At 36.3% G+C, this 17,163-nt stretch overlaps 1 protein-coding gene across 19 annotated transcripts in view; it reads right to left on the bottom strand.

Annotated features, from left to right (window-relative positions):
• The window catches only part of DMD (dystrophin), a 1,043,969-nt gene that overhangs the window by 377,836 nt on the left and 648,970 nt on the right, over window positions 1-17,163 (bottom strand). For 18 of the 19 annotated variants that reach the window (XM_048931232.1, XM_048931479.1, XM_048931663.1 and 15 more), the window contains 3 exons: window positions 14,515-14,690; window positions 2,593-2,740; window positions 583-732 (listed from right to left, as the gene is read on the bottom strand). In XM_048931232.1, the coding sequence (XP_048787189.1) occupies window positions 583-732; window positions 2,593-2,740; window positions 14,515-14,690 (474 nt within the window). Of the gene's footprint in view, window positions 1-582; window positions 733-2,592; window positions 2,741-14,514; window positions 14,691-15,167; window positions 15,226-17,163 lie in introns of those variants that run through there. The other variant, XM_048932132.1, reaches the window with a different exon arrangement.

Below are 17,163 nucleotides of genomic sequence, written 5' to 3'. Positions count from 1 at the left end.
CTTTATGGGTATGGAGATTCCCTACATGTGGCAGGAGGTTGGAGATTCATAGTCCTTGAAGTCCCTTCCAACCCTGGCCAGTCTGTGATTCTGTAAGATCCCAAAAAGCAAAATAAATGGGATTTTGCTATTCAGGACCTCAGAGATCACAGTTAGAAACATAACAGAACACGAATGAGTAGTTGCAGCTTCCACCTCGGGGTCTAGGAGACAATTGGGAAGTGTTTCCAGAAAAGCAATCAGCCATTCACACATCTCAGTCACAAAAAGTGGAATATTTGCTGAACCCTTAAAACAACCAAGCTACAAAAACGGTGCTCTGCACTCTCCTCCTAAGGAGCAGACCTGTAATTTAGGGAGTTAATTTGGATGCAACATCATCACTTCAGGCACTCATTGTCTCTTATTATTGTTTCTCACAGCAGTGTATTGCATACATTTTCTTTCAGCAGGTTCATTATGTGTACAAATGTCTCTGCAGGTTCACCCAAAGAAAAATAATGCCCACTAGAAAAAATAAAATGCAAATATTTGTTGCAGATTAAAATTTTATACTGCAGTTAAATCACTAATATGTCTAACCTTTAACAAGCGACGGCTAGCCTCCTTCAGTGTGCTCTCGAGCTTATGTTTTCTTTCTGGGTTCAGTGATGCACTTCCAAGTGCTGTTCCTCCAGTTTCATTTAATCGTTTCAGTATTCCCTTGTGTGGCAGCAGCTCTTCAACTCTTAACTGGAACAGACAAATACAGCAGTTAAGATGAACTGCAGTAGAATTTTCAGCTCTCTTATCTTCAACCTTATCGATTTATCTATCAGCTGAAGGAATAAACTCAATTCAAGACAAAATAGCCAAAGCTTTCTGTGTAAAGGCTAAACTCTCACCAAAAGTAACTGTATTAGTGAATTAGGTCTAAAGAGAGTCTTAAAAGACCAAATAAGGGGAATCTCAGAATATTAACCACCATTGCATAACAATTTCTCACTTCTTGACACTCAATAGCTCACGTATCCAGATTTTAATTATCTTTTAACATGGTTCAAAAACAAAACAAACAAATAAACCCACAACACTTTGGAAAGGTGCTTCTCCCTATATGTGTGGTGAACATAATCACTCAGATGGTATGTCCAGTCACTGATGTTCTAGTCCAATCCTTCAATCATATATGCTCATAAAGACATACAAAGCATAGCCAAAGGAGGCAAGGCATCATCAGAATGATGTAATCATCACTTCTCCATCAAGTATGCAGTTACTGTAGGTTAATATGTCAAGTAACTTAACATATAAAGATAATATAACTAAAACATACATTCATTCAACACATTATTATTATTATTAATAACACAATGTAGCAGGTATTAAATGATATACAATGCAAGCTGATGCACTACTTTTTGATGCATTAGGATATATTTTCCTGTATAACTCCAAAAAAAAAAAAAAAAAGTAAAAATGAGCTATAAATAAAAAATACTAGTACCTCTAATTTTGGACTATTTATCGTGTGGGAATGATACAGTTGGAAAATATTTCTGTATAACACAAGAGCGTAAAATTCATAGATCTAGAATATCAATTCAAACTTCAAAATCATAATTGTGTCTGCAAATGATAAGATGTATTTAAAACCCCATAAAGAATTTTCTTTGTCTTACAAAATCTCTGACCAGTTCACAGACACTTTATTCTTAAGAGTCAGATGCATGAACTTAGCATATGATTAAGCCTTACTTTCCTTACTTACTACGCACTACTGTTTGTACTATTTTTATTTATTTATAAACAAACTTGACCTTTACTATTTTTTTTTCTCAAATTTTGTTAAGTATAATAGAAAGTCAGACCATTTATTTTGATATTCTCTAACACTTCATTCCATCACTTGTTGAGTTTGTTCAACTTGGAGGATAAGTAGTCCTTATCTTCAAGGGATGACTGGAAGCCTTTTAGATATGTCCCCCATATATATTATGCAGATAAGGGGTAATTTACTGTTGAGCAAGTTCTTACACACACTCTATTGGAAGTATTTCAAAACTAAACAGAACAATTCCTATTGCATATATTCATGACTAGTATCATATACTAAAATCTCTAACATCTTAATTAAATTTATTAAAGACTAAAAATATATATTCAATATTCTGATTTTATATATTTTTAAAAATAAAATGTGTTTTAAAAGTCACTGTCAAATTTACTATAGAAAATGCTGAAGCACTGCTTTAAACAATTGATACTTACAATCATGCATGAATTTCTACATACATTTCTTGAGAAATACTGAACATAATTTCCTTATTGGGTGTTTGCAACATGTTAGCAAGACACCTATAGAAAAATTTTTTACAGATGAAATTGTCATGTTTGAATACCAGAAACTTGAACTAAGAAATAAGAATGAAAAAGATCATGATTCATTATTTAGTGACAGGATAGGAATTTCCCTCTCGCCACGTTTTCTGTTACTTCTCTGATTTCTGTATGCTTAGCATATACTACCTGGGCTTTCAAACTGAATATAGCACTTAATTTTCTTCAATGCAGAAATGATAAATCAAAAAATAAGAAGGAGGCTCAAAATACCTTTACTTTGCCGAGGCAGTCTCTTAGCTGATCTTCATTCCCTGGTTCAAGGGGAATAGCAACGACGCTTTCTGTTTCCTCTAACCATAAAATCAGCTTGTTCAAGTCTTCTTGAAATTCTGATAAAATATTCTTTTCTTCCTCTATCCTGTAATAAAAACATGAAATTAATTATTCTGTGCACTCTGAGAGAACAAACACGATGGAAACCCAGTGCCAGAAACTAAGAACTCTAGCATCAAACTTTACTAAAATAGATCTGTAGAAAGTGCTACTTAAATCTATTTCAACACATTGTGGAAACATATTTTGGTGACCACGCTACATACTTTGTGTAAAGCATAGCAGTACTAGTACCTGTGAAGAAACAGGAGCAGATGTATCTCACTTAACATTAGTTGCCTGTTTGCTCTATGTTGACAACTCAGCTGTAGATTCTCTAATACAAGCTCTCTTTATTGAATAACAGTTGTCAACTAAATGTCACAATAGATGTTGTAATAAATGATTACAATAAGAAGAAACAAATTTAGCTGTATTTTTCTTTTCTTAATTAAAGAGACTCCAGATGACTAAGACATAAACATTGCATGTATCTGAAGTCAGATACAGTTCTTTCAGCACAACCGTATGAATATATGGAGATCTACACTTTTGTGCCCAAGTTTCCCACAGCTATCAATATACATATGGAAATCATTTCAAAGCCATCAGGGAATAGCACTGGCAGAATCTGAGCCCCTTGGGACTAACATTATGCACTGAACTATTTTGAAGGAGAAAAATAAGGTTAAAATAAAACAATGTGTAATTTATCCTTCTAGCTAATTCACAAAGCTAAGGATACATCTGTACGGAAAGATTAAATAAAGGCTTTTTTATTCCTGTTATTCTTTTGAAGTGAATTAGGATCAAAGCAAAAGGCACAAAAACAGATTGTTGTTATTATTTCCAAGATCCAACTGAGTTTGAGAGATTAGGCCATTTATTATGCATAATAAGATGTTGTATTAGTATTTTGAGAATATAAGTCTACACCACAGTGGAGAATCAAGATCAGTGTTAGTAACATATTATTTCTGAATGGTTTTTAAAAAAAAAATAACACAGAGTACAAATGATTTTACCTATGTCTGGTTTCACATACTTGTCGCTTCCCAGCCCTGACCACCAAGTCAGAACTCTCAGAACTCTCAGAACATTCTGAGATGTGAAACAGAATGAAACCTAACATAAACCATGCCATCTTTTATTTATAGGATTCACTTTTTTTTTTTTTTTTTTTTTTTTTTTTACTATTTTTCCTGATAGATGACTTGAGCAAAGAGTCCTTTAGAAATTATTCATAAATGAGTTAAATGAGTTCCAGGTAAGAGAATCAGTAAAAAGTATCAAGTTCCACATCATCTAATTAGAAAAATACAGAAAACAACTGTTGTTTGGCAAACATGCATGTCTGTGTACATACAGAATGATAAACAGCTAAGAAAGTACAAACTAAAAGTTTTTATTCAATTAATCAGAACAGGAATTTAGAAGTTTCAAACAGTGTCTCTCAATGAAGTTTGTACATCCCAATCCCCAGAACGTTCTTTTTTTTCTGTATAATTTCCATAGAAGAAAATATTCAACTGATTTAAGTGTTCTGCATTAAATAATATATATATATATATATATTTAAAAAAAAAAAAAAAGTAAAACTGCAGAATGTGTAAAAATTCCTTTTAAGTAATATCTTTGGTACAAAGTAAACTGGAAGAATTGTAGCATTATGAATGGGGAAAATTATAATAGGAGATAGGGGCATAAACTCAACAGGTGAATTAAATTTCATTTCACAGCAAAAGCATTGTCTGCCTTCACAGTAGAAACAAGAAATTCTCAGATGAATACTCTTGAGGAGGGAAAAAAAATCATGCTGTTGGAATTCTGACTATTCTAAAATAAAGCAAGAGCATAATGTTCAATTATTATTTTACATAGCACCCAAATCAGCAAACATTAATGGAATTTACCTGCCTTCCATCTTATTGATGTTAATTGCATTTCCTTAACAAGACAACTTTGTAAGTTGTGACCTCCCTCTGAAATAGTATGTTAAAAAACAGCATAAACTACCACGGACAACTGTGTACTCCAGAATTCACTGTCAAGTTCCTGTACCCACCAGCCTGATTGCACTGCATGCCATATCTTAAGAAGTTATGGAGAATACGATTGCCACTCGCAAGGTGATATAGTCTATGGGTATCTTTCCTGGATAGCAAAAGCCAGACAAAAAAGACATCACTACAAAGATGTTCACAAAAAGTGCTTCCACTCAATTTATGACAACACATTCAGAAAATATCTTCAACTTTGGCCCTAAATCCATTTTTCCTTTTGAGGACAAAATAATTTAGAGTGTAGCAACTGCAACAATACACACAGTGAATCTCTGAGATAAGAAAAATCTTTCTATAGAACAACATTGTGCATTGACGTTTCAAAATAATTAAGAACAAGTATCTCATACTTTCAAGGTTTTTCTTCTCAGTACAGTTTAAAAATGTTTTCTATTAACATCTAAAATACGAAGCACTACTTCTTTGTTTACCTTCAAGTTTAATGCTTTTTGATGAATTTATTTGAGCATGTAGTACTGATAATAATGAATGGGATATTAAAAACTCTCTATTTACAATTAAGTGCTAGATATTTTATTTCCCGAGTCAATTCAATGCATTTAGATAAGAAAAAAAGCACTAAGTTCTACTTGAAATATTGGTTGCAAGTTATAAATAATCTTAATAATGTCTTCAGGAAATGGAATTGCAATGATTATGGATGAAAGAAAATCATTTATACAGAAAACCAAGTGTAAAATGTATTACTAAGTATTATGAAGTCCAATAATAAATCATGCATACAATCATAATAAATATACACAGTTTGTATAAAGGAGATTAATAAAAACCAAGACAAGTTTAAATGGAGGAATTTTTTTCATAACTTGGCTGGTTAGGGAAGGGATTCTCATTCCTGTACAGAGTACTTTATGAATGACAAAATCAAACCATATCATAATTCTGAGGAAAGAACAGGAAAGCTTGCTAGATGGGCTTCCCTACAGAAACTGATGATAGTGTAAAGCCATAAGCAAAGCTGATGCAGTAAGATGCAACGTAGATGAGACATTTTCAGCTTGTTCTTCCAATTTTTACCAACACTAGAGTACCACTGTAACAAACCAGGAGTGGATGACTACATTTTATGCCTCTGTTTGTACAGTTTTGTCACATACTTTCATTATCATTTTATAATTCTTTATGTATGCGGTTGTATGTTTACAAAATAAAAAATTATCTGATCTGTGTTTCACAGTTATATTGCACATGCCAATGGACAGGATAAGATAGAAGCCCACCTTGAGCAGGCCAAGGTACTGTGCTCATGCACCTCTACCAGTGGGACAAGAAAGGAGACAGGAAGAAGGAAGTGCCCAGGGTGAGCCTGGCCTTCCTCCCTTCCTGCCCCAGGGTAAGTCCTGGCTGTACCAAACAGAAGCATCAACACTGCTTGTCTAAGAGATGTGTGTGTTGAGCATTGTGCACTGTCATTCTGACATACATTCACCTGTCCTGCTCACCTCTGATCTCTGTGAGGCATTCAGAGACAAATGAGTGTTCCACAGCCCCTGCAGCAAACCTGCCTGTCCTGTTTGACTTTGCAAGAGATGAGGGCGGATGTGGATAACTGGGAATGTTGCTCAAGATACATCTCACTCATAATATGAGAAAAGTATCTTAGAGTTTTCCATCTGAATGTCTTCTATTTTATAAATTCTTACTTCATGTACTCATACATGAACACAGGGGATCAGATCAAAACAAAAAGTGTTTCATAAAGGTCTATTTTTTTTTTATCCTAGTCATGAACAGCATGTAGGATAGTAATCAAAAGATCCATTGCAATTAATAGAAGCTGCAGGTGCACTTCATAATTTACTTCACAATTTACTCTTTGCCTGTTACAACATTACTTCTATTATAAATAACATCCTGCATGACAAGTATCATATTATGCAAGCCACAAAAATAAAACACACTTTCTATTAGCTGAACAAGTCAATAACACAAGAAGTTTTAACATGATGACTGTACCTTTCGAACAAGTTGATTTCTATCACCATAATAACATTTGGAACATCTGATACATTTAATTTCAAGGTGTTTAAAATTCATGGTGAGAAAGACAAGTGAGTAGTAGGCTGTTATTAAGGAAGTATGGACTTGCAAATCTGAGCTTAAACAAACTTTAATAAGGAGTGTGAGCCTCCAGCCATCCATCACCATATACAGAGCAGTTGGGAGCACATACTGCTGGATAAGCAGGTGAGTAAGGAGTAAGATGCAATTCCTGCAGCTGGTCCTAAGGAGCAAGGCAGATCCATCTCCAGCACATATCTGCACGCTCATATACATCACTACCGCTCCTTTTAAACCAAAGTTCCTGAAGACCTTTCAAACTGCCTCACATTTAGCAAATGGCTTAGTTTATTAATCCTGAAATGTAACTCAGCTTGGCTGGAGGAAAATTCTCAAGACAGAGTAACTTCCAGTAGTCCAGGTGAATATTCTCAAGCATTTATTCTCAAGCAATATTCTCAAAATTTATGTTTGGATGTCGGGGGAAGTTCTTTACAGAGAGAGTGGTGAGGTGCTGGAACAGGCTGCTCAGAGAGGTTGTGAATGATCTGTTCCTGGAGGTGTTCAAGGCCAGGTTGGATGGGGCCCTGGGCAGACTGGTCTAGTATTGAATGGGGAGGTTGGTGGCCCTGCCTGTGGCAGGGGGGTTGGAGATTCATGATCCTTGAGGTCCCTTCCAATCCTGACCATTCTGTGATTCAGTGATTCTATGTTTTCAGTGTTAAACTGTGTTAAGCTGTTCCACAGCTTTTTATTTGCATTTCTAAATTCATAGGGACCCCTTACTTAACTATTCTCACTGCATGGATGTTTAAATGAATACATTATACTCATAATGTAATTTGTTTAGTATATTTAATATTTAAATGTTAAATAGTAAATTAAATGAAATTTTAAAAAATCACTTTTCCTAACAGTATTAAACAGAATCAATAACAAATTCTTTTAGCAGTCAACGAAATACCCCAGGTAAATTTTTGACTGACAGTAATCCTTAATTACAATGGTTAACTATTAAATAATTATTAATTTCCTACTTCAAGAAAGCTTTAATTTTTCAATTACAGTTTCTAGAGGCCACATAAAATGCATACTGCAGTTCATGTATTTTTTCCATAGTCAATAATGCATTACAAATACCCCAGCAACTCAAATAGTTTGACAAATATATTAGATAGTTTGCAGCTGCACCATGAGATGTTGGACATATTTGGAAATATCAGCTAGACACAGAAAAAACACAGTCACGGGAGTAACATGGACTTGCGCTTGCTTGTGACTTGCACTTTATGGTTGGATTAAATGATCTTCATGGTCTTTTACAACCATAATGACCTCACAAACAATGTTTTGATGTTCTTTTCTAAATATTCAGCTGTTGAATTTGTATTTGCAGTTATTTCTAAGATAAGGGATTAGTCCACTTAGCAGTTTTTACTGAGAATTTAAGAAGCCACTAAAATAGTAAACTGACAGCTCAGTGAAAATATTAACAAAGAAATAATACATTTTCTTTCTTTCTCCAGGGCATATGCAAGTGTACTTCACCTGGGTAAGGACCTTTAAATAAACTAATTGAAATGAAATGAAAAATATCACTGAAACTTCAAATGTAAATATTAACCAGCAGCAAGCTCAGCTACAACACTATATGTAAACAGAATGTAATTTTATATCATAGTGATGTTTTTCCATTGAATTACTGTAAGAAAACTGAATAGTCAAAAAAGAAAAAATCAGAAAATTCAATATATAACTAATTTTAGGTTGAAAAGAAAATACATACTTATTGATTTAGCTGTCATGAAATCTCTTCATCTCTAAACCAGCTTTTAAACCGCTGTAAGAAACTAATCACAGCCTTCCATATATTGAGTGTTATGGTGAAGGAAACCAACTTATGGCGGCTAGAGCACAGTAGTAGAAAATAAGAACACTTTAACGAATGTCAGCCATGATAAATACTAAAATGTATATTTATAACAACTTTTTTGTTCAGAACAGAAAGCTTGTGGTTTTACATTCAGACAAGTATCTGAAGGTATTTTAGTAAATAGCCTTTGTACTGTCACTGTTTCAGTAATTTCTTCAAACTAACTTGAAGATCTGAATAGACAGCCTGCAGGTCCAAACTCATTAACACTGCAAAATCTACTGCAGCTAAAATAACAGAAATTGTCTTCCAATTTTTTTAAGATATCTGATCATGATTTAAAAAAAACGTAAGAAACATTTATGAATCTTTGTCAAATGGAGTTGATACACAGCAGGTGCAAAGGCAGAGTACCACTCTGCAGCCACCACTCAGCTTTTGAAAGCCCACAGGTACATTAAGGCAAGGCACTGCCTCCTCAAGCCATCCAAAACTTAAGTGTCCCAGTAGCATGACCCAGCAGACACAGTATAACAATGACTAATGCACACAGCCTTACATGACAGGAAACAAAAGACTAAGAGAGCTTCTGACAGTGCAGTTTATAAACTTTTGTCATCAAATTATTCCTGGAATATGAAGAACAAGAAGCAACAGATTTTTTTCTTACCCTCTCTTGCCTACGGTTAGTAGTAGTTCAAGAAGCTACTGCAACTTCCCTATCTCCAAAAACTTGTTTTCCCTAAGCACGGTTCCAGAGCATGAACTCCTCTAAAACCTGCTGCTTGCAGAAAAATGCTGACAGAAACTCAATTAAACTCTCAATTTGCAAACTAGCAGTGTATCAGGCTTTCAATCATGTCTCACTTTATTCAACTATTTGGTCTATTTTGAAGTTTTCAGTAAGATAAAATGACTAGATGTGATAAAATAACATTCTCTTCTAATGCATAGCTGGATGGATTAGATTGTAAGATACAGAAACATTAAGCACTGAATTCAAATTTCCACAGCTTTGTAACTCTTTGGTAAATGCAACTGGATGCTAACATGCTACACAAACATAACTCAAACACGACCTCTTGATCTTCAGTACCAAAGCAAGGAGATTCAGTGTCAGTCTTAAATCTTTGTTTAGCCAGGGATTCAACATTCACCTGTTAAAACTTAAGAAATGAGAAAACTCAAATATTTAAAATGCACCCATCCGTTTTTACTGAAGAACAATACACGCTCTTCAAATTGTTCTGAGTTCATCTGATAGTAAGCTAAGTGGTGCAGTTGACAATAGAAAGAAAGGATGCCAACCAAAAGGATCTGAACAAACCCGAGAAGTGAGCCCACATGAACCAAATGAGATTCAACAAGGTCAAGAGCAAAATACTGCGCCTTGATTAGAGCAGTCCTAAATACACACACATACTGGGAGAACAACTCATTGAGGGCAGCCTTGCCATGAAGGATGAAGAGCTAGACATGAACCAGCACTGTGCTCTCACAGACCAGAAAGCCAACCGTATCCTGGGCTGCATCAAAAGAGGGGAGGCCAGCAGGGAGAGGGTGGTAATTGTTTCCACCTACTTCACCTATGTAAGACCCCATCTGGAGTACTGCACTCAGGCCTGGGACTCCCAGTACAAGAAAGATGCAGAACTGTTGGAGTGGGTACAGAGGAGGATCATGAAGATGATCAGAAGGCAAGAGTACCTCTGACCTCACTTGGCATTCTGTCCTTAAAGGATGCTTATAAACGAGAGAGGAACCAACTTTTTACATGGGCAGATTATGATAGAACAAAGGGAATGGTTCTGAACTAAAACAGGACAGATTTGGATTAGATTTGAGGGGGAGATTCTTTACTCAAAAGGTAGTCAGGCACTGGAACAGGCTGTCCAGAGGAGCAGTGGTGCCCCTCCCTGAAAGTATTTGAGGCCAAGCTGGATGAGGCCCTGAGCAGCCTGAACTGCTGTGGGGCAGCACTGCCCATGGGTTGGAACTTGCTGATCTTAAAAAACTCCTCCAACCCTAACCATTCTATGATTCTATGGCTCCCTTGGAAATGTTACCATACATGTTTGTCTCCAACTAAACTCTCATATTTGTGTGTCCTACAAAAATAACTATGGTGATATATTTTCCTCTTTAATTTTTTTTTTCCTCCAGTCTAACAACTAATGAGTATTTTTGAACTTGTTAGAGAAATATTTCTGAAATACAGAGTTATGCCCCATCTGTAAATTGTTCAGGATTGTATCAAAATTATTGTTTGGTAAACAATCACAAATGAGAATTTGAAATATTTAAAATTTTCATGACATTTAATAATGTCTAGCAACATTTCAACTGAATTAGAAATCACTAAAATTACACTTCCTTTATATCTTGAGATGTATGAATGCAGATTTAATAGGAATAATATAGAAACAATTCCGGGAAAAAAAATCAAGAAAATATTTTAGTTCACTCAAATCTCTTCTAATTCACAGCATATCAAAATTAATTTTCAGATATAAGGTGTGGCTTCTTTTCAAAGCCTAGTTATGATATCTTGGACACATTATATGCCTTTTAATATGACTGAGTACCATTCTACAGCAACTGCGAGTGGAAGTCAAACTGGCTGAACAGTATCTCTTCAACACTGGTGTCAAAGGAAGGATACCTGTGTAAACATACAGCGCATAAACATACACCGAGCCTAACACAGGTGGTGATAGCAAGTCTGAGTGAGAAGTGATGGCACACAATAGAAACAACCAGAGGTCACTTCATTTGACCCTTCTTGTTTACCCTATGTTTTTCATTAAGAACAAAGCAAAGGTGAAATTGGATTCAGATCCTCAGAGAGAACCTGAATGTACCCCAAACCAAATTAGAACAACTAATGAGCAACTGAAAGACATCAAAGCAGAAAAGAGATGAAAATCCCATGAAATGGGATTCATGGGATTCATTTCAATCTGGAGAAGAGAAGGCCCCAGGAAAATCTGATAGCAGCCTTTCAGTATCTAAAGGGGAGCTACAAGAAAGAAGGGTACAGACTCTTTAGCAGGGCCTGATGTGATAGGACAAGGGGAAATGATTCCAAACTAAATGAGAGGAGTTTTAGACTGGATATAAGGAAAAAGTGTTTTACAATAAGGGTGGTAAGGCACTAGAACAGGGTGCCCAGAGATGATGTGGATGCCCTGTCTCTGGAGATATTTGAGGTCAGGCTGGACAGGGCTTTGAGTGACCTAACCTAGCTGTAGATGTTCAGGCTCACTGCAGGGGAGTTAAACTAAGTGATCTTTAAGGGTCCCTTCCAACTCAAACAATTCCATGACAGAAACGCAATGTGAGGACCATGCTGTAGATGCATCTGCTGTCCCTTCATGCCCAGGATAATGGATAATTAAGATCTAGCTAGGGCATATCATCTGTTCCTGTCACCTAAGTGTCTTTCCTTAGAACTGAAAAGAGGGAAAGAAGAGGGAAAGAAGAAAAAGCTAGGATCTTGTCTGAGGCAGCAGCTAGACTGAGGATAGAATCTTCTACAGCCTGGGAGCAGAAAGCATGTCCCTGGCTCTGTTGCAGCCAAGGAGACAAGGCACTGAACAGAAGTGCAAAATCCTCCATCATGATGTACACAAGTCTCACTACAGTAGAACAAAAGTACTTATGTCATATATGAACAATGTCATTCATATTCATTACCTGGCAATATGGATACTAACCTAAGTCTCTGCAACCACAATGCTCAATACATCATGCAAATCCCCTTTCCAGAGGAAAACTAAACAACCACAAACCAATCAACAAACCAAACAGAGCAAAAGGAGGAAAGGATGAGTGTAAATGGGTGATTATTTAAGACCCCTATCAAGGGAACATAACCATATTATTCCCATGTAACAGATCCGAGGCTTCACTGAAATGTGAGATGTGCCAAAAGATTCCATAGACTGTTAGCACAGCCTTGAGCCGAAGCAGCATTGAGATACATGTTTCTGCTGATAAATGAGGGTGAGAACAATATCTGCATTTACCAGAAGTGGGACAGATTTTGTATTCTCAGACAAAGCTCAACCACCAATCTTTCGCTTTGATGTTACTGTAGTAGCTTACAGGGCTATTAAAATGATATGTTATTGTTTAGTAAGTGTTAGCACTTACTTAACAAGGTAAGGCTTGAAAACACAGATGGGTTTCAATTGTACAAAAGAACAGTTTTTAGAGCAATAAATAAAAGCCAAGGACTCCCATGTGTAACAAGCAGCATTACCATCACACCTGGAGATACAGCAGAAAGAAACATTTAAAACACCAGGATAGCCTCTGACAGCTGTAGCTTATTTGCTGCATCTCCTTCTTCTAATGAGGTCAAAATGAAAGCTGAATCTTAGTTAAAGCCAACAATCACCTTTCAGCACTGCCTGACCACTCCAGTGCAAATTTTCACAGCTTTTGCTCTCAACCACACACACAAAGACACATGACACAGAAGAAGAAATTAAACTGTTGCATGCTACTAGCTAGTTCTCCTAGCAAATCTCCAGCACTCGTTGGTATACTTCCATAAGGTGTAAGCTGTGCTTTAAAAACCTTGCTTGAAGAAATCTTTGCCAATGCCTGTATTTTAAAGGGGTGGTCAGCACAGACAGGGAGGTGATTGTCCCCCTCTACTCTGCTCTTGTGAGCCCCATCTGGAGTACTGTGTCCAGGTCTGGAGTAAAAGAAAGACAGAGATCTTCTAGAGATGGTCCAGAGGAGAGCCACAAAGGCATCAGGGGTCTGGAGCACCTCCCCTACAAAGACAGGCTGAGGGAGCTGGGCTTGTTCAGCCTGAAGAAAAGAAGGCTGCAGGGTGACTTCATTGCAGCCTTCCAGCACCTAAAGGGAGCCTACAAACAGGAGCGGAATCAACTCTTTGAAAGGGTAGATAACAGCAGGACAAGGGAAATGGTTTTAACTTGATGGAAGGAAGATGTAGGTTGGATGTCGGGGGGAAATTCTTCACAGAGAGAGTGGTGAGGTGCTGGAACAGGCTGCTCAGAAAGGTTGTGGATGCCCCGTCCCTGGAGGTGCTCAAGGCCGGATTGGATGGGGCCCTGGGCAGCCTGGTCTACTATTAAATGGGGAGTTTGGTGGCCCTGTATGTGGCAGGGAGGTTGGGGATTCATGATCCTTGAGGTCCTTTCCAACCCAGGCCATTGTGTAAAGAAGACTGTCAAGTCTATTTAGGCTTAGCATCTACGTAATGAAAGCATTACAAAATCCAACACGAGCAGCAACATTTTTTTGTCATTTAGAAGCATTCTTTTTAAACAAATCAAACCATATTTTCATTATCTGTAACTCAAATGCTCCTCTGACTGCAAGAGGAAATCAAATTAATCTGGAAGTGATTATAAATAACATTAAATTAAGTAATCTATTCTTTTAATCCAACCTGAATGAAATGCAGATGTTAATGGCACCAATGATGAGAAGTGAATTAAAGTAGGATTAACAGTATCAATTAGCTAAGGTATTCTCAGTATTACAGATACACATTTTAATGATATACTATCAAATACAGGGATGCTAAATCAACTGTAAATTGTGCAAATGGAGCTCTGATCTATTCTACTTTTTACCAAGAAATACCACTTGTTTATTGTTTTTAAGCATTAGGAGTAAAAATACAAAAATGTGGAATATGGATGGGAGTGGTAGCCATTAACAAGAACATACAGAAAAGAATTAAACGATCACATATATGAAATTAAGTTACTGATCATCTCCTATGAATATAGAAATTCCAAATGCTAAGAGAGAGTTGAAAACAAATCTAATATAGCCAAAATTGTTTTACAATGTTTTTGCTTTCTTCTAACCTACCTCTTTTCTTTCTCTACCAGCTGTCTGCAGATCTCATGCCACCGGGTATTCAGATTTGCCAGTTGCTCCTTCAGCACATTAGCATCTGCTGCTGATGACTGCTCAATAATTTCTTCACCAGTTACATTCAGTGTTCTGACAACAGTTTGCTGTCGCCCAATGCCATCCTGCAGCTCCTGCAAAGTAACCAACATACACATATTCATAAAAACGTCAAGCATGAAAGAAAATACTTCATCGCATACTGACCATATGGAAAGAGGTAAATACTTTCGTATTTACTCTCCCCTAATTCCAAATAGAAAAATCCAAAGCCAAATAGACTATAAGGTATCTTATAAAGTTTGGGGTTTTTTTGTTTTTTCTTTTAACACGCATCTTTCAGGTTGTTTGTTGTTGTTGTTAGTTTTTTTTAGTTTTCTCTATATTCTTCTCTGATAAAGATCATAGCAATAATACTCTGCAGATCATTTTGTAAGAAAGACTTGTGAACAAATTTGCTTCTAGAGCCTGGAAGGTATACACTCTTTTCTGTTGTTCTGCTTTCTTCCTTTTTTTTTTAAAAAATAGCCAATTGTACAATCAATAAATGTACAGAGGTTAGGCTAAGTAGGATTATCACAGTGGAAAAATGATAAATGAAAAATGCTCACTGGTGCTGTATGCTCACAATAAACTCCACAAGGAGCAATCTCCAGAAGAGATCCTTCCTCAGTGGCAGTCAGCACTTAAATAGGTCTAGAAGTGCAGCCAGGCTCCACCCCTTCCGGTAGCACAGCTGAGTTGCCTTCACCTGTGCTCCCATGGCTGACTCAATGCTTGCCTCAGGTGGTCAATCAGAGGTTCAAGCCATGATCAACAGTTCCCATACACCAATGAAATATTGTGAAGAAATAACACAAATCAGCAAATAAGAAAATGTTTCAAGAGCATTACCAAAACACATTTGTCTCTGACTGCAAGAAACTTGATAAACCTTTCTGTGTGGGAACTACACTCCTAAGGAAGTCTATTACTTACGCAGTTTCTATTTACAGAACAAAATTCAGAACTACGAAAGACAACCAAGATAGACTATTTTCCAAGTTTTACCAATTGTATGTTTTATTATTAGAAGTCTACCATACAGTTCATTTCATTTTAAAAACAAATAAAAAAAACCCCACAGTTCTGAATCTATAGCTTAAGCATTGAACACAGTGCTTGTTCAAGAAAGTATGTATAAATAAATAAGGAAATCAATCATTTCCTATTCTTAGTCATCAGTAGAGCGTGAGTAATTTTTACCATGTAATTCCTCAAAATGTCCAAGCAGAGAAATGTAAAATCATTTTCAACAGCTCACTGCTAAAATGAGCTGAAACACTCTGGGACTCATATTTATAGGTTTACAGACCAAACAATCTCAAAAAAGAGTATTTGAATAATGTCTATAAAAAAAGAGCTTTCAAGTTCAGTCTGAAACTAGTTTTTATTATTATTATTATTCCAGTGGAAACCATGTATTTTAGCATATAATACTCTGGAACATACTATTATATGCTTGTTTTGTCTATCTACAAGTAAAATATAAATTAAAGAGAAAGTAAAACTGCATATAAACATTAGATATGAAATAGTTAAACTTAGCAGAACACAGATTTGCAAGAACATAAAAAAATAAACACAATGGCTGTTCATACATTTTATTTCTGTATTTATCTTGCCCGTTAGATCTCAGCTATGACACTATGAAAGTTCAAAAATTCAATCACACTTGAACTGAACTCTTTATAACATGACCACACCTCAGCTGACAATTACTAACTCATTAGACTGCAGAAAGTCAATTGTATGCCCTATCCCAACTTTTGCACAATTTTAAATATGCATCAACACAGCACAAACTGGGACAAAGTGGTCAGTGTTAATAAGCCACTGTAGCACATACTCACAGCTCTAGGCAGGAGTTACATTTTAGGTCGAGATTTACACTGTCAGGAGTAAGCTTATTCTTATTACAAATTCTCTTTGGTTTTCTTTCAGATTATTTTTTTAGGTTGCTACGAACGAGAGCCCTGTGAAAAAAAATATTGCTTTCTTTGGTACCCTTCAGTAAAGCCATTATTTTTTTTTTTTTTTTTTTTTTTTTCCTCTAAACTCTTCATGGCTCACAGTTTCAGAATAAAAGAGTAGCAGAGTAATGAGCATAATGCTACAGTACCCTGCATACTGATTTATTATGTTGCAATAGGATGAGAAAGTTAGTACTTCCAAAGCGACAAAATCATTTCTTCTGGATCCCAGCAAGCTGCAATATTCCAGTCACCTGGTACCCCTCTGGATCCAAGTCTCCCAGCGCACCTCAGAACATTTGAAGATTTAAGACAGCATTGCAATAAGTTGCAAAGGAAAGCGTGCAGGTGATTTCTGCATCTTTTCAAAGACTCCACCACCTCTCTGCACAACCAGTTTCAATGCTCTGTCACTCTCACAGTAAAGAAGTTCCTCCTCTTACTATGCTACAGTGATGGGATTTGGTAAGTCAGGCTGATGGTTGGGCTTGATTATCTCGGAAGGAATACTGACACTGAACCTGCTTCATGTAGTTTCATTTGGCATTTCACTCTTGCACACAAAAATGGCAAAATGAAAGGGCACACTGCCCTT

Source organism: Lagopus muta, chromosome 1, assembly GCF_023343835.1.
Source record: "Lagopus muta isolate bLagMut1 chromosome 1, bLagMut1 primary, whole genome shotgun sequence".
Lineage (NCBI taxonomy): Eukaryota > Metazoa > Chordata > Aves > Galliformes > Phasianidae > Lagopus > Lagopus muta.
This window is presented reverse-complemented; position numbering and strand designations above follow the sequence as displayed.